Here is a 23,928-nt window from a genome sequence, read left to right on the forward strand (position 1 = left end):
GCGCTCCCCAACCGACAGCTCCCTAAACCCCATGTGACTGTCTTCGTCGCCCCGTGCGAGGCATTTCCAGGCGCGCGTGCGCGCTTGGACTCTGCGGCCGCCGACATTCGGCGGCGGAGGGTGACGTTGCTCTCTTAGGTCGCGGGAGGCCGAGGCGGCGCTTCTCCCCGCCGAAGCGAGGCGCCAGTCGCTGTCTTTTTCTGCCTGTCGACGGAGCGGAAGGGCGGCGGAACCGCCGAGGGCCTTCGAAATTGGTACCGAGGCGATGTGTTGGCAGTGACGTGAGCGCCTGCCTGCTCGGTGTCCGCTGGAGCCATGGCTGCACCGAACTGGTTGGAGGCCGTGGCCCAGCAGGCCGAGGAGGTGTCGGCCCGGCTACGGGACGTGTTGTCATCTGGGGTGGGTTTGCTGCGTACCGAGCTGGGCCTGCCGCTGCCTGCCAGCCTGGAGCCGCAGCATCTGCCCACCTGGCTCGTCCTGCTCTCCACGTCACTTCTGGCGCTGCTGCTGCTGCTGGGGCTCCTGAGGGCCGCGGCCTGCGCCCGTGGAGGGGATGCTCGCAGAAAGCCTTCCAGGAGGGCGACCGAGGTGGGGGAGGAGGAGGACGACGAGGAAGAGGAGGAGGAGGAGGAAGAAGAGGAGGAGGAGACGGCGGCGACCCCGGGTTTGACGGGAGGCGGCGGCGGAGGCTCGAACAAGGGGGCTCCTGGGACTGCCGCGACGCTGTTGCTGAAGGGGGAAGAGCAGAAGAAGCGCAGTAAAAAGAAGGCAGCGGAGAAAAGCGGCAGGGTGGGTACCAGGGCGACGGGTGTCAAAGTGGCTATGAAGGAGATGTGGGTGTTGCAAGGCCCAGGGTTCAAGACACTTTTATCTCGCTGAGATTTTGTAGGTTTCTATATGCCTCTTCGCTTTGAAAAGTTGTTCGCAGGTACCTTCACCTGTACCCTGTCGTGCCTTCTTCGTATTCTCAAATTAATGTCAGATAATGGGCTCCCCAGAACAACCTAATGCGTGATTTTTCATTTCATTGCAATAATCTGCAATCTTGTTGCAGTGCTCGTGATTGCTCTGGTGAGGGGTTGCTTACTGCGATATTACTAGCATTCTACAGTTGGTTTTCCTTTATAAGTATTTATTTATTTATTTATTTGTTTTTATAAACCGCCCTTCTCCCGAGGGACTCGGGGCGGTGTACAGAATAGGGTAGGCATACAGAATGAACAATAGTGAAAAACAAACAATAGCAAAATACAAACTGGGACCCCAATTAGAGCTATCAGGCCAGGCCGGACTGCTGGAACAGGTAAGTTTTTAATTCGCGCCGGAAGGTGCGGAGGTCAGGGGCCATCCGGATTTCGGTTGGCAAGCTGTTCCAGAGGGCTGGCGCACCCACTGAGAATGCCCTCCCCCTGGGGGCCACCAGCCGACATTCCTTGAGCGGTGGCACCCTGAGGAGGCCCTCTCTGTGGGAGCGCACAGGACGGTGGGGTGCTGACATTGGCAGAAGGTGCTCCCGTAGGTAATGTCATAGTAATTAACTATTTGGTCAGGTTTTTAGTAAGAGGCAGTGTGCATCTATCAGAATGCTTATGCGTATGTCACAAAATCTGAAGATCCACACCTGAGTTTCGTAACTTTGCTGCACAGAAAATCTGAAGCAATAACCCTTGGCTGGGATTACAAGGTCAGATTTTAACATTTGCTCAATTGGTGTTGACAAAATGTTTCTTAATCGACTAATACTAATTTTAGATCTACAATTCAGTGGGTTTGATTCAGTTAAACCTTTTTCAGCATAAATATTAATTGCTTGATCATTCTGAATCGAGATAAATATTTAATGAATATTCACAATAGCTATAATAGAAATATTATACTGATACACAGATTTTAATATTTCTTTGTCCTGCTGCAGTTTGCTTAAGGCTTATAAATTTTGTTCAGAATTATGTGCAAAAACAAAATATACATGTCCACATTATCAGGTGCACTGGCATATTTGAAAGGTTATAGGCCTAAAATTATATGTAAAGAACAGTAAAGTTAGATTTCCAAAGTTTATAATACTACAGATTCTGATACATGTCTTGCTTGTTTATTAATTTCAGTGCATTAATAGCAATGCAGTATGAATTTGAAATAAACTATTTTGTGGGCATGATATTGGAAGCATTAATATGGAATTGGAAAATCCATTAAAAGACATTGTGTTCAGAATTGTATGCTCTTGGTTATATTTTGATAACCTCAAGTATTTTTATAGTCTAATATAGTGAAGTAATTTCTGAATCAGTGCTTGATAACTTGATTGTCTTCAGATATTTTAGATAATGACTTTCATAATTATTTGAGATTGATAATAGTAATTGTTCATTGAAACCTAAACTTATCACAGAAGTATCAGCTTGTTTACACTTGATTTAAGCCAATGAATGGAATTATTACTGATCTTAAAAGAATTAGATTGCTTGTCCTGGAGTTCATCATGGTTGGAAAGAGAAATGCCAGTTAGTGTGTCTGTATCCGCCTTTGCATCTTAATATTCCAGACGAACCTGCCAACCTTTTACAATTGCTTTTTCTTCTGGAAACCTACTTTTTGGTAAGGCTTTGCAAAGCATTTGAAAGTGGTGTTTACAATATCCATTAGTGCAAATGAAGCACTTCCCTTGTTAAAGCAGACGTGTCTTTTGCAAAAATGATTTTAAAAGTACAGTAGTTTGCTCACATTGTGTAGCAAATCACTTCTTTCAAAACCTCTGCCAGTTGGCAGTTTCATATATTCTGATAAACTGCTTTTATGCCCTTCAGACACTGGGCACAATTTAGGTTGCTATTGTTGCTCTTAAAGCCCCAGATTGCTAGGATAAAAAGGAGGGGCAGCATTCAATTAGCAGATCTTGTAGGTCTTAATCACTGGTTCGGTAGATGCCAAGGTGCATTGCTCCAGCTATGCAAACAGTATGCCTTCTCTCTTGCTTATCTGCTTGATATGTACAGAATTGGAGGAAGCAAGACCTTTAGTCCAAGGAGATAACCATCTCCATGAAGAAACATCTGGTGAAGAAATTGCATCCTGATGCAGAGTAGTGATCATAGGAATAGGCTTTCCTTGTGCCCCACAGAGAAAGAAGAAATGGGTGCAGAATGGGTCCCAAAATGTATAAGAGAAATTTGGATACAAAAGAGATGAGGGAATGACAGAAGAGTGATAACTGCTGAGTGCTTTTCTCCATCCCATTGAATGGCAGTGATTGTACTGTACATTCTGTCCCCCATTATGTTTACAGTGGAATTTTTTGTATGCAATTACTATTCTGCTCTGTTCATTCAGGTTATAACTCTGCAAGACAAAACAGATCATATTTGGCTAGCAGTGATATTTGGACTATGCAGTGCTCTGAATTTGAAGGAAGAAGATGCTTTAGAGTACTTTTTGCACCTAGTGGCAACTCCTTAAACATATGATGTAGGTTCTCCTGCTTGATCAGGGGCTGGACTAGAAGACCTTCAAGGTCCCTTCCAGTTCTATTGTATTTTATATCTTTTCCTGGGCTTATATAACAGCTACAGAGGACAGCTACTTTATTCTAAGAAAGGACAAGGATGTTTTAAGGCAGGGGTTTCCAACCTTGGTAACTTTAAGACTTGTGGACATCAACTTCCAGAATTCCTCAGCCAGGAATTCCAGGAGTTGGATTCCATAAGTCTTAAAGTTGCCAAGGTTTGGGACCTCTGTTTTAAGGAGTTGCTGAGAGTTCTAATGTGAGTACCTATATGCATCTTTACCCACTCAAATCTACAGACCTGCACAGATTTAGTGTTAATAGTTGAAGTGGAATGCCTGGTCTTCACCAGCAGAGCTTGTCTGCATGTGGAGATGTTCCTCCTTGTGGTATGTGAAGCAGTATTCCTTCTGAGAGAGAATATTGAGCAATAGAGTAAGAGAAGATATTATGTTCACGTATGTGGGGAAGGAGAAAGATTTGTGATAGAAATTATTCTGTCAAGGTATTACTATTTTATCTATGAGTTTTCTGCCCAGCCACATTAAGTTGCAGTGTTTGGACCTGGATCCCCAAGACCTAATTAATTGTAGAGTTTCTGACTATGCATTAGTGCAGACATGTCAAACACAAGGCCCGGGGGCCGGATCCGGCCCACAAAGTGGTTTCATGTGGCCCGCGAAGCCATCCTGGAAACAGTGAGGGAACAGCCCCCACTGCCTTGCCCAGAGACCCTCCTTCTGCCAGAGACCCTCAGATCTGTCCCACTCCTACCCAGGCCCCCATAGGCACCCTTGATGCGAACGTTGTAGAGCTGGCCATGCCCACCCAGTAGGCCATACGCACTCTAGCCACGCCCACCCTGGCCATACCCACCCGGCCCCTTGAGGGCAACCGCAATGCTGATGCGGCCCTCAATGAAATTGAGTTTGACGCCCCTGCATTAATGTTAAGAAGCAAGCTATCCATTTCTTAGTTTCTATTACCAGAATTCTGTTTGTTAACCTAAATGACATATTTATAGACTCTATATATGGTATTTAAAGCATGCAGTCTCCTTATTGTATATCATCTTCTTGCTTACAGTATTTAACAGACTTCTATACATATTTTTGTTCAAAAAAGTACTGAAAACAGTTTATAGTTAACAAAATTTAAATTTCTTCCTATTCTTTGTGCTCCACATTTGATTGCATCAGTGTACATTTTGAAAACCATAGCTGGAGCATAATTATATTTAATCTGGTACCAAAACATCAACAAACAAAAATTGTTACTGAAAGCTTGACTTTAAAACAATATATTTTAAAAAATATTTCAGTGGTAGCATAAATTTACTGCATTTTAACAGCTCTCATGTTGCCTACCAGGTGACTAAAATAGGGAAAATGGTACTTCTTAGAGGACAGCTTTTTATTTTAGTTTTCCATTGTATGGATTCTCTCTTGCATTCTGTGAATCTGTTTTCCTCTTTATAGGACTTAAAAAGTTTATCTTAATGTACTGTTTATTTTTAGGATGGTTGCATAATATAAGGGTTTGGTTGGACCCTATATTAGGTTTTATACTGTTCCATGGTACAACTATTATTTGGTTAGAATAAATCATATGAGAATGCATGGTCTGTAACCTACCTGAAAGAGGTAGTGTGCTACTCTTAAGTTTTTCTCAGATCAAGGTGAGCTATCAATTTACCTGTCATTTCATACTTTATGTTCTAGAGAAGATTTACAATGTATGATATACCTCCAGCAAAACTGAATTACTACAGTCTGATTACTTGAATACATTTCCAGCTTTCTTCAAAACTTGCATTGAAATAAAAACTACCTTAGCCACTGCACTTGCACAGCAGTCTTTCTCAGTGGCATGTGTCAGCAGCATAGCTAATAGTCATGCCAATTATTTATTTATTTTATTTATTTTATTAGATTTATATACCGCCCTTTCCCGAAGGACTCAGGACGGTTTACAGGGTATTTAAAACCAAACCAGTACAAAAGTTAAAAACAATTTAAAAAGATTAAATCATCCCTAAAAATAAAAACCCCAGTTAAAAATTCTCAGCCAGGCCGGAGAGCTCAAAGAGCTAGGTCTTCAGATCCCCGCGAAATGAACGAAGGTCAGGGGCAGTCCTAAGCTCCACGGGCAGCTGGTTCCAGAGGGCAGGCGTACCCACAGAGAAGGCCCTTCCCCTGGGTGTTATCCGGCGGCAGTCTTTTACCGGCGGCACCCTAAGAAAACCCTCCCTGTGTGAGCGCACTGGACGAAGGGAACTTGATGCCGGCAGCAGGTGTTCCCTCAGATATCCCGGACCCAAGCCATTTAGGGCTTTATAGGTCATCACCAGCACCTTGAATCTCACCCGGAGGGCAACCAGAAGCCAATGCAGCTCGCGGAGTAGAGGTGTTACATGGGAGTATCGGGAAACCCCCATCACAACTTGCGCGGCCGCATTCTGCACCAGCTGAAGCCTCCGAGTGGTCCTCAAGGGCAGCCCCATGTAGAGAGCGTTGCAGTAGTCTAGATGGGAGGTCACGAGCGCATGAGTGACTGTGTGTAGGGCATCTCGGTCCAGATAGGGTTGCAACTGGCGCACCAGGTGAACCTGGGCAAAAGCCCCCCTGGTCACGGCTCCTATATGATCTTCAAAATTGAGCCGTGAATCCAGGAGGACGCCCAAGTTGCGAGCCCTATCAACGGGGGGTAACACCTCACCCCCCATCGTTAAAGGTGGAATAATCTGGTTAACCCGAGATGCCGGTATGCACAGCCACTCAGTCTTGGCAGGATTGAGATGAAGCCTGTTTCTCCCCATCCAGACCTGGACGCCTCCAGGCAACGGGACATCACGGCGAGGGCATCGCTGGGTTGGTTCGGGGTGGAGAAAAACAGTTTTCAAAGCCAAGAGAAAAAAAAATATTTTCTTCTTACTGATCCTGCTCAAATTATTGGAATCCTACGCCTTAATTCACTCTTTGGGCATGAAATTGAATATTCCAGATTATGCTGGATATCTTAAGGACTGCCCACTTAATCGATATGAAATAGAAGATCATGCATAGGTTTTCCAGAAATTTGTTTCTTTTCTATAAAAATAACATGAAGCAGAAGATGTAATATATATGGTACAAATCTACCCTGATAAATGTATACATTTTTAGAAATGTCATTTAAGCATTTATACACTGCTTATAAGTGTGCCCAAAACGCTTAAAATAGTGAAATTGAACATTAATGTTCAATTTTTTAAAAGATCAGTTTAAACTGATTAGCAATTAGCTCACATGGTGTAATAAGATGGAGGGTTTGTGTCACTGTAAGTTGTGGGTGGGGGCACGAAGGGAGGCTCAGCCAATCTCAATGGTTGTACTTGTGACAATAAAAGTTCATTCATTCACTACAACAGCCCAACAATTTGAATCAAAGACTGGGTAGGATTCTATTAAAACACATTTTAACATATTTTACAGCCTTGAAAAATGTGTAACGGGGCAAGCAAATAATGTAAATTATGTAAAACTTATTTAGGATTGTAAATTGTGAACAAAGCAGTGAAAATTCTGTCTATTGTTTTCCTGAATAGGAGAACTTCAAACTGCAACGCTTTATTACAGGGTTTTGCTTCTATTGAAGTATCATTCTTGCGAAACCAAATAGCAGATGCAATCTCAGATGGTACTTTTGTGGTCTTGGTCTATACTTAACTGAAAGCAAGCTTTAAATTTACCGTTTAAACTTAACATTAACTGGTAATGAAGTGGCACTGTTGCATCTATTTTAGCTTTCTCTGGAGAGGTTAGAGTTTAAGTTACTTCATTCTTAGAAGTTAAGAGTATAAGGGAGTAGAGAAAGGGATGTCAATTAGATCACAGTCCTTCCCCCTGTTGCTGTGACATTATATAACTTGCTTCTCCCAAAGATAAGGCTACCTCTAACTCCTGGCATTCTGGAAAGTCCTGAAGAATCATTTTTAATGAGACATTAGATTTGAGTTGATGGTGACTGGATAACCGTTTTTAATTACATTGTGCCAGTTTAAATTTTTATTTGTAAATTATTCCATGATTTTATTATTGATTGCATAGAATCAAAGGAGGCAGTATAAAAAAATTGTGAATAGCATGATACATTAGTTATAATATTATTATCCAGCATCTAAGCAATTAAAGTCACTATATCCTTGGTACATTTCATGTAAATTGATAAAATACTGATAAATATTTATGTTGTACAGTAATTAATTATTTAATATAGATAGGCCTGTTTCTATGCATAAAATTTATCATTTAATATATATCTATATATACATATATTCAGCTTAATGGTCAACCAGCTCATGATGTGTTTGAAGAAATAATACAAACAACACGAAAAGAGAACCTGAAGCAGACATTGGATATGGAAAAGAAAACAGAAAAGGTTGGTTAATGGTTAATGAATGATACTTTACTTTAATTTCTAATAATAATAATAATCCTTACTAGGAAGTGCTTCCATCCTGCGACAATATCTGTAATACCATCAAACATCCACATCTGCCTATCCCAGGTCCTTGGTAAGGACTCAATAGGTAGACAAAAATGCCAAATCCAGTCTGAACTTCTGGCTGTGTGATGATCAATAATAATAATAATTCCCTCCAAGAATGAATTTTCTATGTTGTGATCTGTGGTCTTGGGAGTCTTGTGTCAGAGTGGGTCAACTCTAAGCCTAGAGCAAGGGTAGGCAACCTTGGCTCTTTTATGACTCATGGACTTCAACTCCCAGAATTCCTGAGCCAGCTATGCTTCAACTTGAAGGAATTCTGGGAGTTGAAGTCCATGAATCATAAAAGAGCCAAGGTTGCCTACCCCTGGCCTAGAGAAACAGTCTTTTCTGTCTTCAAAAGTGCATAATACAGTCTCCCCAACTTACAACAGTCGTTCAGCAATTAAAATTATGATAGCACTGAACAAAAGGAATTGCAACCTGTGCCTTCAGTTGTGGTTGTTGAAACACTCTGCAGTCACTTGTTAAAAGATGCAGTGTAAAGTAGCCTCCCCCATAAAGGGCAAAACCCTCAAGGGCTCCTTCCTCCAAAGACAAAAAGTGCTCACCCATTGATCACAGATGCCTCCCAAGCCCTTGAGAACATACCAGGATGGGGAGCAGGGGTGCAGTTTTCCTTGTGGTCCAGAGCTCCATTTGTTCATCCACTCCTCAGTAAAGTTGAAAACAATACTGTGGGTCAGCTAAGGAAGAGGAGTGATTTCTGAGCTCCCCACCAGCTTCTCACAAGCAGCATCTTGATTTTCTTGATGCAAATAAAGTTTTTGTGCCTTATTACAAGCTTTTTCAGAAATAACACCCAATGAGTTGAAAGAGGCTTAAGTGTATCTAAAATTGTGTCTTTAAGATACTTTGTCATATAAGTGTGTATCTTCTGTAAGTAGTATGAATCAAAGTACTGTTGGTTTTGTTGTCTGCACTCTATAGTTTTTGGGGAAGAAATTAAAATATAAAAAGTTCATAAATTCATCATGTTTCCAGGGTCATTCCTGTTGCTGAGCTTCAGACATTTTGATAGCATTAATTTATTCTGAGAGAAAATATTTTCCTTCTACTTTAGTCAAAGAAAAATAGGAAAAAAACAAAAGGAGATGCTAAAACAGCTCAAGATCAGTTACGTGGTGATGGAAAGGAAGCCGATGAAGGTACTGAAAAACACATTATTTACATTTCCCTGTGACTTCAAGATGTCTCCCAGTGTCCAGTGCAAATTTTGGGAGGAAATTGCAGTGGGAGGAAGTGGATTATGAGCATTACTTCCATTTTACCAAAAGGAAAATTCCTTTAGACCCTGAGCTTTTTGCAGATGAAAGGAACCTTTATGTCCACAGAAAGCAAACCATCATTTAAAAATCCATAGTTCCTATTTGAATCTTAAAAGGACTAATGTTTCTAACCATTTAATAGACTGATATTCTTCATATTAACAGCTCAGTCTTTTACGTTGAATTTTGGAAGTTTTCCTATTTGCTTTAAGAATCATTTTTGAATTTTGAAAGTTGTCCAGTATATAGAAAGCAGAATTAAACTTGCATCATTACACATTACATATCAGTTTAGCTTAATCAGTCTTTAATCATAAAAACTTCATCTGCAGAGTTCAGGGCAGCCAGAGCTATATTTGCACTAAAAATATTCAAAAGTGAGAACTGGAAGCTACTGTGTGTATATTTTAGTATGTTGTTGTAAGCCATGTGAGCCTGCAGAGATTTGTTAGCATCCAAATTTAATATAATAATATTAAAGATTCCTGGATATGCACTTCTGATCATATGTTGGATCAGGATCTGATTTCCTCATTTAATAATTCCTGATAAGTTCCTGAGTAAGACCTTAGGTTTCCTTGTACGCATTTTGAAAAGTATGTTACTGACTCACTATTGCTTTCTTACAACTGTTTCAGGTGCATGGGAAACAAAAATCAGCAATAGAGAAAAACGGCAACAACGTAAACGTGACAAGGTACTGACTGATGCTGGGTCAGAATCAAATTTACCATCCATGGAAATCCCAGTAACAGTATCTTCTGAACAGATAACGTCTGCAATATCATTTTCAGTTGGTCCTAGAAAAAATAAAGGTAAACCATGATTTTTCTTCTATTTCTTATTTCTCATCTTTAAGGATAGGGCTGTAAGAAAAAGAAAGTACCATGGTATAAAGAAAGCTCTTCTTTGTGTATAATTAAATATGTGCTAAAACCCCTATTATTAATTAAAACATTTGAGTATAAATATCTATAGGTAATGTGTTTGTATTGTTTTGATGTATAGTCTTCCCCCGGTACCTTCCCCCTTTGTTAGTTTTGGAACTGTGTTTAGTTGATGCAAGCAAATTAGTCCTTATACAAATATTGCATGTTGTGTAATTTATTTCTGACTAAAATATGTAGTTTAAAAATAATAAATCACATAGTTATGTTCTGCAGATAAATCTTTATAACTGCTGCAGTAGCTTTTCTTTCAGAAAAGACCATGAGATTCTTATAAGATTTACTCAGACCTTTTTGAGATTTAGTTGAAGGACACATGAAGTTTGCGGACACACACATACTAAATTGTCTTTATGGATACTTGACACTTTTTGAAATATCCTGATGATTTCCTAAACATGATGAATTATGTTCAATTTTTTATTGTTACTTCAATGGTTTGGAGCACGGGTGTCAAACTTGCCGCATCACATGACATGTTGCAATTTATTACGACTTTTTTTCGCATTGCCAGAGCTGGGGTGGGCACAGCTTTCACATGATGCAACTGGCCCACGGGCTGGCAGTTTAACACCCCTGGTTTAGAGGATGATTGTTTCATTTATTTGCCTATTTATGTGCACTTTTTCCCTTATATTGCCTAGGTTCATATATTAGTCCATTCTGGATTGTGACCTGCAGTTTATAGTTTGATGCTATGGGCATATCAATCTAGCCATTTTGTAGTAAACACACATGTTAGCAAGCTGATCATTTATATTGTTTATGCCAAATAAATCAGTTTAGGCAAGAATAGTAAATAAGAGAAAAGAATTATATTTTTGTAGTAGCATTGTTTATTAAGTTTGAAAAGGAGATATAAATAAGCTCAGGCCATTAAAAATGCAGTATTTGAAATTATATATTACTTTTAAGTTTTTAAAATATGGAATAAATCTCTAGCTGTGATATTTATAGCATGACAACACAATCACTGTATGAATAAATTTTATATTCTCTATAACTGAGGTTTGTTCCACAAGAAAAAAATACTAATACTATTTTATCAGGAAAATATTAATGTATATTTTGGCTGAATTGTAGATTTATTTTCTATGGCCACTATCTCAATCAAATGGCACGTGTCAATTGCTGAATGTTGGCCAAAAAGACTAATACTGTTTGTAACTTAAATAACAGATTAAAATTCACTAGTTCTGGACAGATCATATATATCAGTGAAGGAAATAATAACTGCAGTATCTCACAGCATATTGCAGTTGTTATAAATATGATTTCTGATTTATTCTTAAGCAACAAAATAAAATTGTGTTCCAAATATTCATGGCTAGATATTTTTTGGAATAAAGTATAAAATCACTGATTTCTTGGGTTTAGGCTTTGTGTTACCTATTCATATGCAGTAAATAACAGACTGAAGATATTTGATAATTAAATTATCTCCTTTGTTTTTAAATAAGGTGATCCAGTTTTGAATGTTCAAATTAGCAATTCTAAATCTGGAAAAGGTGATGCTACACTCCAGCAAGGTATTTACTTTTTTTTTATTTTTATTATTATCATTATCATTATCTATTTCACAACGTGGTTCTTTTAAGTTCTAAGATCACTTGAATTTTGGGCATTGATTTATATCAAAGGTAAAAAGTCAGATATATTGTGATAGTGCAAGATAATTCATGCTGTATATTAATAAAGAATTTCTAAACTCTATCCTGATGAATTTTGAGGTATACCATCAGATGTAGTAGCAGGATGGGTGCAACATACATTGAGAGTGCCAAACTTCCCGGCTTTTACCCAATTATTCAGATGATTAATGTTTAATATTGATATTTAACATAAGGGCTATACAGTTCTTTTATAATTTACACTGCATATTTTTACTTTATGTATATTGTAGCCTTAATTATCTCTTGATAAGTATGAATATGAATGAAATGCATATGCATATAATTCAAACAAACTTGAAGTTTACAGGAGCTTCAGGTTTAAACGAATGGGAAGTTTATAGATTGATCTTTTATATGCTTACTCAGAAATAAATCTTACATAAGTAATTTTGTGATAATTGTTTTGAAATGTACACAATACAAAACAGTACAAACCTAAGGATGGTCAAATTTATTTGTTCTCTGGATGCTATTTGATAACTCCTCCACTCATTCTTTCCAACACAGTAACTATAGCTAGAAGGAAATCAAAGGCTGCTCTGCAGTCATGGCTTTGGATAACAATATGCCAAAAAATTGAAAAATCCTAAATGGAAGTGAGCAACAATTTTTCCCTTTTTACAGAAACCAAAAAAATCACATAAGCTGTACTTTTTCTGTTTGTCTGAACTACAAAATTACTTATTGACATTTGGTAATTCAGAGGCAACAATTGTGTTATCAACTTTGATCATCATGAAATAGCGAGCAGCCAACTGTTATTAAAAGAGAATTGTGGATCAAAAGGAATATTGAAGTATGAAGCCAGAAACGAGTTGGTTCTTAAAAACATAGTAGCAATGATATAATATTGGAAAATATTCAGATCATAATTGCAGTAACATATGTTTATTTTACTACCGTATTTAACAGCAAACAAAGTTCCCTGTTTAAAATTTCTTTCAGGAATGAGTGAAGGCCCCACAGTCAACGGAGGCAACTGGAATGAAAAACCCATTAAGATTTCTCCTCAGATTGGTGCAAGTGAAGAGAAATGGACCACAGGGTCCTCTGCAGGTAGCAAGAGGAAGAATGAGACATCAGCCTGGGGAAAAGATGCTGGAGATAATGGAAATGGGAAGGATTGGGGAGTATCTCTGGTTGGCAGAACCTGGGGTGAACGTACTTTATTCCCTGGTATAGGTAAGATTAAGTGCTTGTTTCTCCTGGTTTGTTTGGTTTTGGTTTTGTGAAAGGACTAAAATTAAAACATAGAAAACCGTGAGAATGTTTCCTTAATTTCCTGATCCTGGAATTTTGTTTATCCCTTACTTTTCAAAGCACAATAACCTCAGTCTAGAAAGGAGGGCAGGGTGTCAGTTAAAGCAGAATATCTACTAAATTATAATGGGGTTTTACACATGCATAATATATGCATATTATATTTCTTTAAATGGGAATAAGATTTTGTGCAAGTGCAAAAGTATGCTGATTTGCTTTGATATGTGGGACCCTCTCTTAGGAATATATTCCTAATTGCCAGTGGGGGAAAATCTATGATATGAGCACACACATATTATTATTTTTGTTGTTATTAACAGCTTGGTCTGGAGTGGATGGAAGAATTAATACTCCTGAACAAAGTTCTGCTTCATTTACTCCCCTGGGACTTAATCCTACAGTCTCTGGTATGCTTTTAAAAGAACTACACATGTGTCTTATTTATGGCTCTGGTAAAATCCAAAATTTGAAGTATTTTTGCTTCACCAAGTTCAGCTCAATGTATTTTCAATATATGGGAAAGGGAAGGATTGTGCTTGTTCTTTTTATGAAAATACTGTGTTGCCTAGGTCAGTGAAGCTGAATCATTAGTGTCTGTGACAACAAAGAAGCAAATCTGATGCATATATCCTATATAAGTAGTCCTTAGATGATTATGCTAATTGGGACTAGAATTCTAGTTGCTAAGCAATGCAGTTGTAAAGCACAATGTCATATGACCAAATGACTTAGCGACAATATCCCTGTTGCCATTGTTAGCCGAATATCTCACTATTTGTGAGGCGAGGTCCCACTCTAATCCAAACTACTCTTGATATGATCCATTCCAATCCCAAGCCTCAGTACGATAAAGAGACTGTCTTCTTTTCAGTTCCACCCCCCCGTCTTCCCCCCTATCTCTGCCCTTTTGGCCATCTTGCATTCTGCCAGCCTTGTTGCCCTGTACTTCACTGGCTGTGCTGGGCAGGCCTGCCACACCACCTTGCACTCTCTTCGCCCTGCCAGCCTTGCTGCCCTTTGCCGCAGTTTGGAGAATGGCAAGTGTAGCCTTCTTGCGAAGTTTTAGAAATCCTCAGAAATCTTCCAAAGTAGCACAAGAATGGCTGCTTCACATAAGGCTAGGCTGGGCAAACCACCTCAACCGTGGGAAGAAGATAAAGGTCAGCTGGGAGTGGCAAGGCCAGTGAGTGCAGAATGCAAGGGTAGCAAGATGGCAGAGCAAAGATTATTTAAGGCAGCTAGGGCTTTGTTCCGTAGGCTGTGACATGGGGCTTGAGGTGATACTCTATGGGGCTGAAGTAGAGGCATAGTGGTAATCGGCTGAGACTGCTGAAGGCCCCAGGTCTCTACTTCAGCCACTGCTGAGGAGTGCCACTGTGCAGGGCAGCCAAAGGGGAATTAGGAGATAGGCATGGAAGGAGGGTCAAAGTGCTGATTTTAAATCCAGATGGACTGCCAATTGCCCAAATTTTGATCATATGCTTATGGGGTGTTGCAGTGGCTAATTTCAAGGGCTAGTTGTAGCTACAATTCATTCATTCTGTAACTTTGAAGGGTGAATGAATGAATGGTTGTAATTTGAGGACAGTCTCTATCTGATAAAAGTTAATTGGAATAATGGGCCTACATATTATTCTCATGGAGTGACTGGGTATATATTCTGTCCCTTTTTAGGATCCAATAGCGAATCTGTTTCTCAACCTAGTACTACAGATTTTCAGTGGGATTTAAATCGTAATCAGGCACCTGTTGATGACGAATGGTCTGGATTAAGTATGTTCCTTTTTAAAATCTTACCTGGTTTTGCTTAATTTGCATTTACTTTTTTGCATTCCTATTCCTCTTCACAACTGTTCTGGTAAACAACATCAAATATTTATCCATATGTTTTTAAAATAGTTTTGCAAAAAACAAGCATAGATTCTTTAATCAACAATTAATGCTTGAAATGTTCATCCAAGCAAATTCAATCTAAAAGATAAACCAAAATTTTTAAACCAAAAAATGTATTTTTTTCTTTATCAGTGCAACATCTACTTGGCTTTTTCTAAATTGTTTATTCAGCCATGTTCTACTTTTAAATTTTATTTCAATATTGTATCAATAATGAAAGATTTGAAAGGCAAATTTCAAAAATAATTTGATCAGTATTAGACTGCAATGTTCCTTCTAAATTTCTACTTTTTCTTTTATAGAGGACTAAAATTGATTCCTCTAAAGTACTGATCCACTATCCTTTATTTTTGTCATTCTATTTTGAATTTAAGGCTTTTCTGTTTGTATCTGTGTAGAAGGTTGCCTTTAGCATCAGAGCAAGATCAGAAAACTGAGTTGTTTTATCATTGTGCTTATCTTTAACGATTTTAAATTTATTTTGGGAAGGAATATTTCAAATTCCTATCCCCAAGCTTTTGTTACTAAAATATATGGCATGAAATTACACATATATTGTGTAATTCTTGCCTTATTGTCTTGTTCATCCACTCGAAACTTCTTTATTTCTCACAGATGGGCTTTCTTCTGCTGATCCAACTTCTGACTGGAATGCCCCAGCAGAAGAATGGGGGAACTGGGTTGAAGAAGAAAACCCTCCTTCCGTTCCACAACTTGAAGAAGTATTATCTGAAACTCAAAAGGTATCAGATTAACAGTTGCTGCAATAACTGTTAGTAAGATGTGTACTCTTTGAGCTTGATGGTTCTTATTTTGTAGAAAGAACTAGAACACCCAAAGTGCCCATAGGATTGGCTTAGAGGGACAAGTGGCCCTATAAGCTAGGTCAGGGGTCGGCAACCTCGGCTCTTTTATGACTCATGGACTTCAACTCCCAGAATTCCTGAGCCAGCATAGCTGGCTCAGGAATTCTGGGAGTTGAAGTCCACGAGTCATAAAAGAGCTGAGGTTGCCGACCCCTGAGCTAGGTCATCAAAAATATGTGTGTGTGTGTGTGTGTGTGTGTGTGTAATTATGTAAGAGGGTTTTGCATCATGACTACCATAGCATGTTGTAATTTATTGTTAAATTATAATTGGAGAAAGGTTGAAACTAAAACTTATATTAATGATATATTTGATTAGGGTTAAGGTACAAATGTGATATTGATGGATCTCTCTGGTTTTGTATTAGGTATCAGATGAGGAGAAAGAAAAGCCTGAAGCAGCTCAACAAAGTACTGCAAGTGGCAAATCAAAAAAGAAAAAGAAGAAAAAGAAAAAGCAGGGAGAAGAGGCTAACTCTCCTATACAGGCAAGAAACAATAAATATTAGCCTTTTGAAGGCAATTTAAGATGAGCCCTGGGTGGATTAAACCTTAACTGGATTGCATCTGTTTTTCTTATGGTTCATATTAAGCCATGATTTGCTTGATATCTATGCATAACTTATATGGGTTTTTTTCCTTTAAATGGATTTACTACAAACTGAGTTTCCATATTCATGCTTTGAATAATTGGTGTGGGCAACCGACAGCTCTCAAAACTTGATCTTAATCTGACATTCTTTAACTATGATTTCTTTCTGTTCTAAGACAGGAAATATGTGAAAATTATACTGTCAGCTTAAGTCAAACCTAAATTATGAAAGAGAGTCCTTTGACAAAATAGCAAATACTGATTCTGTCCACTCATTGTCATGTCCTCTGAAGCCCTCTTCCCTCCTTAAACAGAAAAGTACGTTGCCTGCTTATGAAGTATACCCAGAAATATGAGACTACTTTGAACCCATTAAGTCTATTCAAAGCATGATTAAATCTGGACAAAATACAGTTTTTCTCCTTTGCTTCGTATTTCCATGATTTATCTTTGAAGCTAATTGAAGTAAAAATATGTGAATGTGACTATACCATTTGAAAAAAGTTTGTTTTAATATTGCATGAAAATGTTGTATCATTGATAGCTTCTTACTAGATTCCACATTCATTCATTAATTCATGTTATTTTAGTAATCCCTCCAAACCTCATTCTTTTTAATGAGGTCATCTTTCTCCCCTATCTAGGATTCTGATGATCTGGAGAAACATGCTGGAGAAGAATTTCCAGAAGATACCTCAAAAGTTCAACAAGTGGAGATAACTTTCTCTTTAAAGACCGTCAGCACTAGTGAACAAGCTGAGGTATATATTTAAAGGGCATGCTAATGTCTGTTTATTTGTAAATCTTTCCTTCTTTAAGATAAGGTGCAAGCTTAGTGAATCAGCCTGCTGCATTAATAGCTTGAAATAGGCACGTTGTTAGATATGCTTAAATTGATGTTTTCAGCATTTGGATAGGAATAATAGATTTTAGTTAGATTCACGGGAATTTCCATCTAATAAGACCAGAAATGGTTCTGATCACAACAGCATCTGAAAAGCAGATTAATTCTATAAATATTTCTGGTGTAAATCTCAGAAGCCGTTACTTAGAGAGTTATAACTTGGTCCGTATGTTTTATATGATTCTAGTTTGATGCATGTGGGGCTTTTGCTTGATGAGAATGTTAATTATGGGTCTTGGAGTTCTTTATGGTTAAGCAAGGATTTCTAAAGGTAACCTATCCACATATTTTTGGATTGGATATTAGAAGATGTCAAAAGCTCAATATTCTGATCTACAATGATCTATTGTAGCCGAAGGAGATGCCCTCATTTGCTGTTTCTACTGAACTGTCTGTACCTGTATCAGAGAGTGACTCTGAAAAGATAATTTCCCAAGTGCCACAGAAGCTGCAGGAGGCAGAAGTTATTTCTAATGTTAAGCAAAACAGTGTGCCTCCACCTCAAAGTAAGTGATTGTTTATATCAAATGCATATAAGGTTTATTAAAAGATATTTGCATAATTATTAAAACTGTATTTAAAATCGAATAGATCTTACTTCAGGTGCAAATCTGGTGTTCCGCTTACAGATGTTCAGTATTTCCTCTTCTAGTATTTTATAGTGTGTTGGTAACCTAAATGGAAATCATATCCATGTAAAATTATATTATTAAGTAATACAATATTGAAAACACAAGGAAGTTTTATAGCCAAAGAGAAATACAAAATAATGCTGACTTCTGATAATATGCTCTACTAGATTAAGTGAGTAGAATGCAATGTATGAATGAATGTAATAAATACAATTTAAAAGCACTCCTTGATTTCTCTTACATTTTTAGCTAAGTCTGAAGAGAGCTGGGAATCCCCCAAGCAAATCAAAAAGAAGAAAAAAGCCAGAAGGGAAACGTGAATTTTCTGAAATGGACGTGTGTTGCAGAAACACTTGTCGTGGAGATTATGCTGTTTATGCAATAATTTGTGAACCTGTACAGAATTTTATATAACTTTCAACAGATTTTTTTTTAAAAAAAACTGCTTTGAACACAACCATCTTTAAGAATAGGAACTGAATGAAAAAGTTGGTGACCTAATTTCACAGGAAATAATGGCATTACTGGAAGACTCATTGAAGAATGTATTTTCAAGCTATGGAAAAAGTAATTTTTAAAATCTTGGCTTTAAAACAGTGCCCTGTTTACAACATATTTCTATTTCCTGTTCACTGGAGAAAGAGGATTTGTCTTAAATATCTAATCATCTTTAAAACTGATACATGTCACTGAATGGTGGTGTCTATCCTGAATCTGTTTAATGCCTAAATCAAAGAACTCTATTCAAATTTGCCATATGTTTCTAATATTTAATAGAATCTGCTAACCATGAAATTAATTATAATTACAGAGAAGCTGGTATCACTGAAGACTTTATTCTTGAATAACCTCTCAACCTGAATAATAGTTGACTTCAGAGTAAATGTGCACTCAAATTGTGTTAGAACTAATCAATAAAAACATTTTACCAGCAAAAAAGTGGATTAAATTAAACTTCCAAAACTTCTGTATCAAGAAACTAAAAAACTTTTATCAGAACTACAACATGGTTCCTAAAGATGCTTCTAATAGTTTCTTACTTAAATTCTCAGATAATTTTAAGTTGTTGAGGCAGTATATTCAAGCAAGCCTCATGGTTTTTTATCTAAAGTAGGAGTTTAGTTGGTGCCCTATAATCTTGGTTCTCAGACATTTTGAAAGCCATGATTCATTTCTCTGCCACTATTGCTTTTCTTTTTTTTAATTGGATTTTTTAAAATTCTTCAGAGATGTGGTAGAAAATAAAAAGAGTAATGATGGCTTCAAAACAGATTAAATTGATGTTGAGACCACCTGTATCAGGAAGTGCTTTTTTACTGCCTTAACCTATGTAGAATCTGTATCTAGAGTTCTTAAATGGGGTTAGCATTTTGTTTTTTGTTTTGTATTTTTTTAAAAAAAATCATGCAACAACAGCAATTGTAAAACACCATCTTTCCACTTGTAATTATGGATTAAAATGGGAGACAAACCATCTTTCCACTTGTAATTATTGATTAAAATGAGAGTTGAATTGCATCATTTTCAAGCACTATAATGACATCATGTTAAACGGGCAGGTATCTATGAATAGTGCATGCTCAGCCATGTACAACTGTATATAGCCTTTATGAAATGTTTGTATGTGTTTAAAGGACCATAATTAACATTACTTGGTGAACAACTATTAAAGAAAAGCCATGATTATTTGATGTGATTGGCTTAGTTTTTTTTCATGTGGCAGAAAACTTGTAACAGCTGTAACCAATGGTACTATTAACTCTCCCATAATGTCTAATTGTGTACATTTGAAAATTTTCGTAAAATTAACTTGCAATGCAAGAATAATTAAAGCAACAAACTGGATTTAGTTGTTTTGAAGACAAGCCTTATTAATTGATAGTGTTCCTAATGAATTCTAATGTGCACAGGTATTAACTCCTGTTTCAGGAACATGGCAGATGTTTACATGTTCAGATGTTTGTTTAATTCAGTGACATTTCTACATCAATTTTGTTAAAATAAATTGAGCAAATTGATAGTATTGTGTTATTTATGGGAAGGGAATTCCTGGAAAATATTTTATCACAATAAAATGGTATTGGAAAATTCTTGGTAGCCAATTAGACTGTACAACGACTAATTTTAAAAGGGTATTGAATATTCTAGTTGTGTCTGCTCTTCATTGTGATTTTTAAAATTCTTCATATGTATCTTAACTATCAATTTCCCAGTTAAGACACTCTTCATTTGACCAGATAAACGACTGCATGTTGTCCCATTTTAAGAACAGCTTTTGACACTGAAAAGAAATGTTTATGCTTGTCCTAAATCATACTATGATTCTTTCAAAATGATATTCATAACAATAGCAAGTTTAGCCATTTGGCTAAAAACAGATCTGTTTTGGGAAAGTTTGATGGTATTTTTATGAATATATCTCTCTTACTCAGTTCATATTCAACCAACTTTGAATAGTTTATACTGTTTTAGAAATGGTTGTGAAGTGTTGGATAGTTGCTCACTAAAAAGTGGGAGTTTGCAAAATTCATTTGTTCTTAAGTCATTGTGGAATCTTTTTTGCAAAATGGTCTTCAGTGCTTATAGCATTGTTTTGCCGTGAATACCATTCTTAATACCTAAATGCATAATTCCTAATGAAACTAAAAATTATAAATGATCTATCTCTGCAGTCCCTCTGAACTGGAGAATGTCATTTTTCTGATTATGTCTACCACCATCCTAAATTATCTGATCCAGCTTTTAATTTAAATGTTCATTTATGTGGATGTTTATATCTAATCTGACCCCCATTAGGATTTATATCTGTAGATGACAGATTTTTCCTGAAACTTTAGAATTTGCAATCAGTTAAGGTGAAAATGACCTTTTTGTCACCTAAGAATGGGATATTCACAAAATGTGAAGATGTTAAGTAGTGAAAATGGCAATGCCATAAATGATTTCATTCATGTACTTAAGCTACCAAGTTGCACAGTAACAACAGTTTCCCAGAATAGAGTTGTATCAGTATAGAAGGCAAACAATAAAAGTGTGCATCCACTTTTGCATTGTTAACAATAGCCTTTATAACCAGATATACCTGATATCTTTTTATGATACAAACAGAACAAACCAGCTAAACGTAATGAAGTCCATGAAATGTTTTCCAAGGAGTAATTTTATTTGCATATACAACTTTACACAAATTATATATTATAGGATAATCAATGCATATTTTTCTTTCTTTTAGGCTATGCAGTACTAATAGTATATTGGAGTGAGAAATTTGTGAAGTTGGATGAAAACATACTATTTTTTTAATATGAAAAATTACAATATATATAAACAGTACGTGAAGATTTCACATCTATACAGAAATGTCTTTTTAGTTTTGCTCTTTAATCTTTTTTAAAGTTATATGCCTTTTCAGTTCCTTGTATGAGATCTAAGTTTCAGGTCAGTCTTCAGCTGTTCCAGATTTAAATCAGACCAAACTTCCTGATATCAGTGCCAATAGGCTGCAGGTATGAATTTATAAGGAAGTTTATTTTTTCTTAGTGTTGCTCTTAGATTGGGAAGTCAGAGCCAACATTATCTACAAGGCACCTGCCCCAAACCTTCTGTTAACATGACATAACAGGTTGGTTTGACATGTTTGTCTTGACTTTACGTCTTAAGATTGTTTTTTTAAGCAACAGTGACAAAATGGCAGCTGTCACTCTAAATGCAATCATCCTGTGTTAGATCTGAACCTAATTCTGTAGTATACTTTGCTAAGCACTTTGGAACTTGGTATAAGTGGCACATACAATTCATTTTTATAACAAAAGTATTTTAGTTGTGTAGATAATGTGTGTTTTTTTTTAAAAAAAAAGAATGTAGATAGGGATGTAAATGCAGACATCTTTGTCAGCACTGTCGTAACTTGCATTCAATTGAAAATGCCATTGAAAATGGATCATAAGTACAGTCTGTTGTAATTTCCCCCAGTTGCTTAGTGACCAGTCATAAGTAAAAGTTTTTACCTTTGATCAATCAGCCACTTTTTGCCTTCCTCCAGCAATGCTCTAGACATCTCTTGTGCTATTTCTTCTCTGGTAGCTTGTCAGTGAACCATGGTGCTTTATGAGATGTGCATGCATAGAGTCCACACAAGTGCAATTCAGTCCAAGACCCATCCCATGAGCTTGCCAAGCCGAGACAATGGCATCTGGACTGTGTGCCAGAAATTCCCATATTTCTAAGAATATTCTAAAACTTTGACATTAATGCAACTGAAGACATTTCCATAATCCATGAAGCACATATTAAGTTCTTTTGCATATTCTTTGACTTTTTCAGCAATAATCGTAATATCCTTAGACAGCCCAAATCTGGCCTAGAGGTTATTACTCTCTGAAGCAACATGTATGAAGGGGGAAACTGGATTTTCCTGTAGAGTGTATTATTCTGAAGTAAGAACACAATCCAATGTGACTATAGCATAGTGGTTTCACTCACTACCAATTTAGACTGCACAGAACCAAATGTTCAAACACTGCAAACGACCTCACAACCAGTTAGGAAATAGGCAATGCTTTTCTTTTGGCTTCAGTAAGCCATTTTCAATTTAATTATAATTTGATTTATATTTTAAAGAGTATTATACTAGTCCTTAATAATTTGAACTAAACTATGTGGCCAGCACTTAGGATTTACAGTAAATAGTGTTCTCGCTGCATAAGGAGAAGATAAAAATACAGATCTAAAGTGCCATAAAGATATATGATTATGCAAAGTGCAGGGTGTGATATAAAACAAAATAGAAGAAATACCAATAACAAGTAAAATTATTTAGTTGTGCAGTATATGTCATTGCATATTTCTTTTTAAATAATGCTGTTCTTTTTACCATTTTGGAGATTTCTAGTCTTAGATCAGGATCTCTACAGGGCACAAAGAACCTCATCCCAATTGTTTTTATTGAAAAGTTTTAAAATACATTTTATCTTTAACAATCCCCCCTCCCCCTCCCCAACCTATCCCTCCCTACCCCTCACCCCCCCCCTTTCCCCCCTCCCCCCCCAACTTCCCAGAGCTAAGTACAGGGTATAAAAACAAAGAACAATCATAAACATCCATATGCTACCAACAATAAATTCTTAAATCTATCACTCTCTAGCTCATATAAAATAACTACAAGCAATATTAATAGTACATATAAAAAGAAAGAAAAAAGAAAAAGAAAGGAAGACTTATTCAAATGCTAAGTGAAACTTTTTAGTCCCATATTTCTTCTGAATATATTCAATCCATTTTTCCCACTCCATAATATAACGTTCTTGCGAATGATCTTTCAAATAAGCCGAAATCTTTGCCATTTCTGCCAGGTCAGAAACCTTTAAAGTCCATTCTTCTATAGTCGGCAGCTCCTCCTTCTTCCAATACTGACCTATTAAAAGTCTTGCTGCTGTAACTAAATTTAACATCAACTTAGTGTCCACAACAGTAGCACCTGTAATTATACCCAACAAAAAAAATTGCGGACAAAACTTTATCTTTTGCTTGAAGATCTTCTGCATATTCCACCAAATTTTTATCCAAAAAGCCTTGACCTTTTTACAAGTCCACCATATGTGAAAATATGTTGCATCTTCACCACCACACCTCCAGCATTTTGGCTGATAATTCGGATACATACTTGCAAGCTTTTTAGGATCTAAATGCCATCTATAAAACATTTTATAAAAGTTCTCTCTTAAGTTTTGAGCTTGTGTAAATTTTACGTTCCTCACCCAGATCTTTTCCCACGTATCCATTGTAATAACTTCTTGGATGTTCTGGGCCCATTTTATCATACAGTCTTTAACCAGTTCTGTT

At 37.1% G+C, this 23,928-nt stretch overlaps 1 protein-coding gene across 3 annotated transcripts; it reads left to right on the forward strand.

Annotated features, from left to right (window-relative positions):
• Nucleotides 1-77: 77 nt before the first annotated feature.
• Nucleotides 78-20,105, forward strand: MTDH (metadherin). 3 transcript variants are annotated; one of them, XM_081325840.1, is made up of 13 exons: nt 79-789; nt 7,826-7,927; nt 9,117-9,201; nt 9,960-10,136; nt 11,729-11,797; nt 12,887-13,123; nt 13,522-13,608; nt 14,876-14,974; nt 15,710-15,837; nt 16,328-16,447; nt 17,196-17,312; nt 17,808-17,961; nt 18,337-20,105. In XM_081325840.1, exons 1-13 carry the CDS (start codon nt 316-318, stop codon nt 18,405-18,407), a joined length of 1,920 nt encoding a protein of 639 aa, XP_081181966.1. In that variant the 5' UTR covers nt 79-315; the 3' UTR covers nt 18,408-20,105. The 3 variants fall into 3 exon arrangements, with proteins under 3 accessions (XP_081181967.1, XP_081181968.1, XP_081181966.1); XM_081325841.1 differs by lacking the exon at nt 17,808-17,961 and having other exon boundaries at nt 78-789; XM_081325842.1 differs by lacking the exon at nt 18,337-20,105 and having other exon boundaries at nt 78-789; nt 17,762-17,961.
• The last annotated feature ends 3,823 nt before the right edge of the window (nt 20,106-23,928 follow it).

This window comes from Vipera berus (assembly GCF_964194415.1).
Source record: "Vipera berus genome assembly, chromosome: 3".
NCBI lineage: Eukaryota > Metazoa > Chordata > Lepidosauria > Squamata > Viperidae > Vipera > Vipera berus.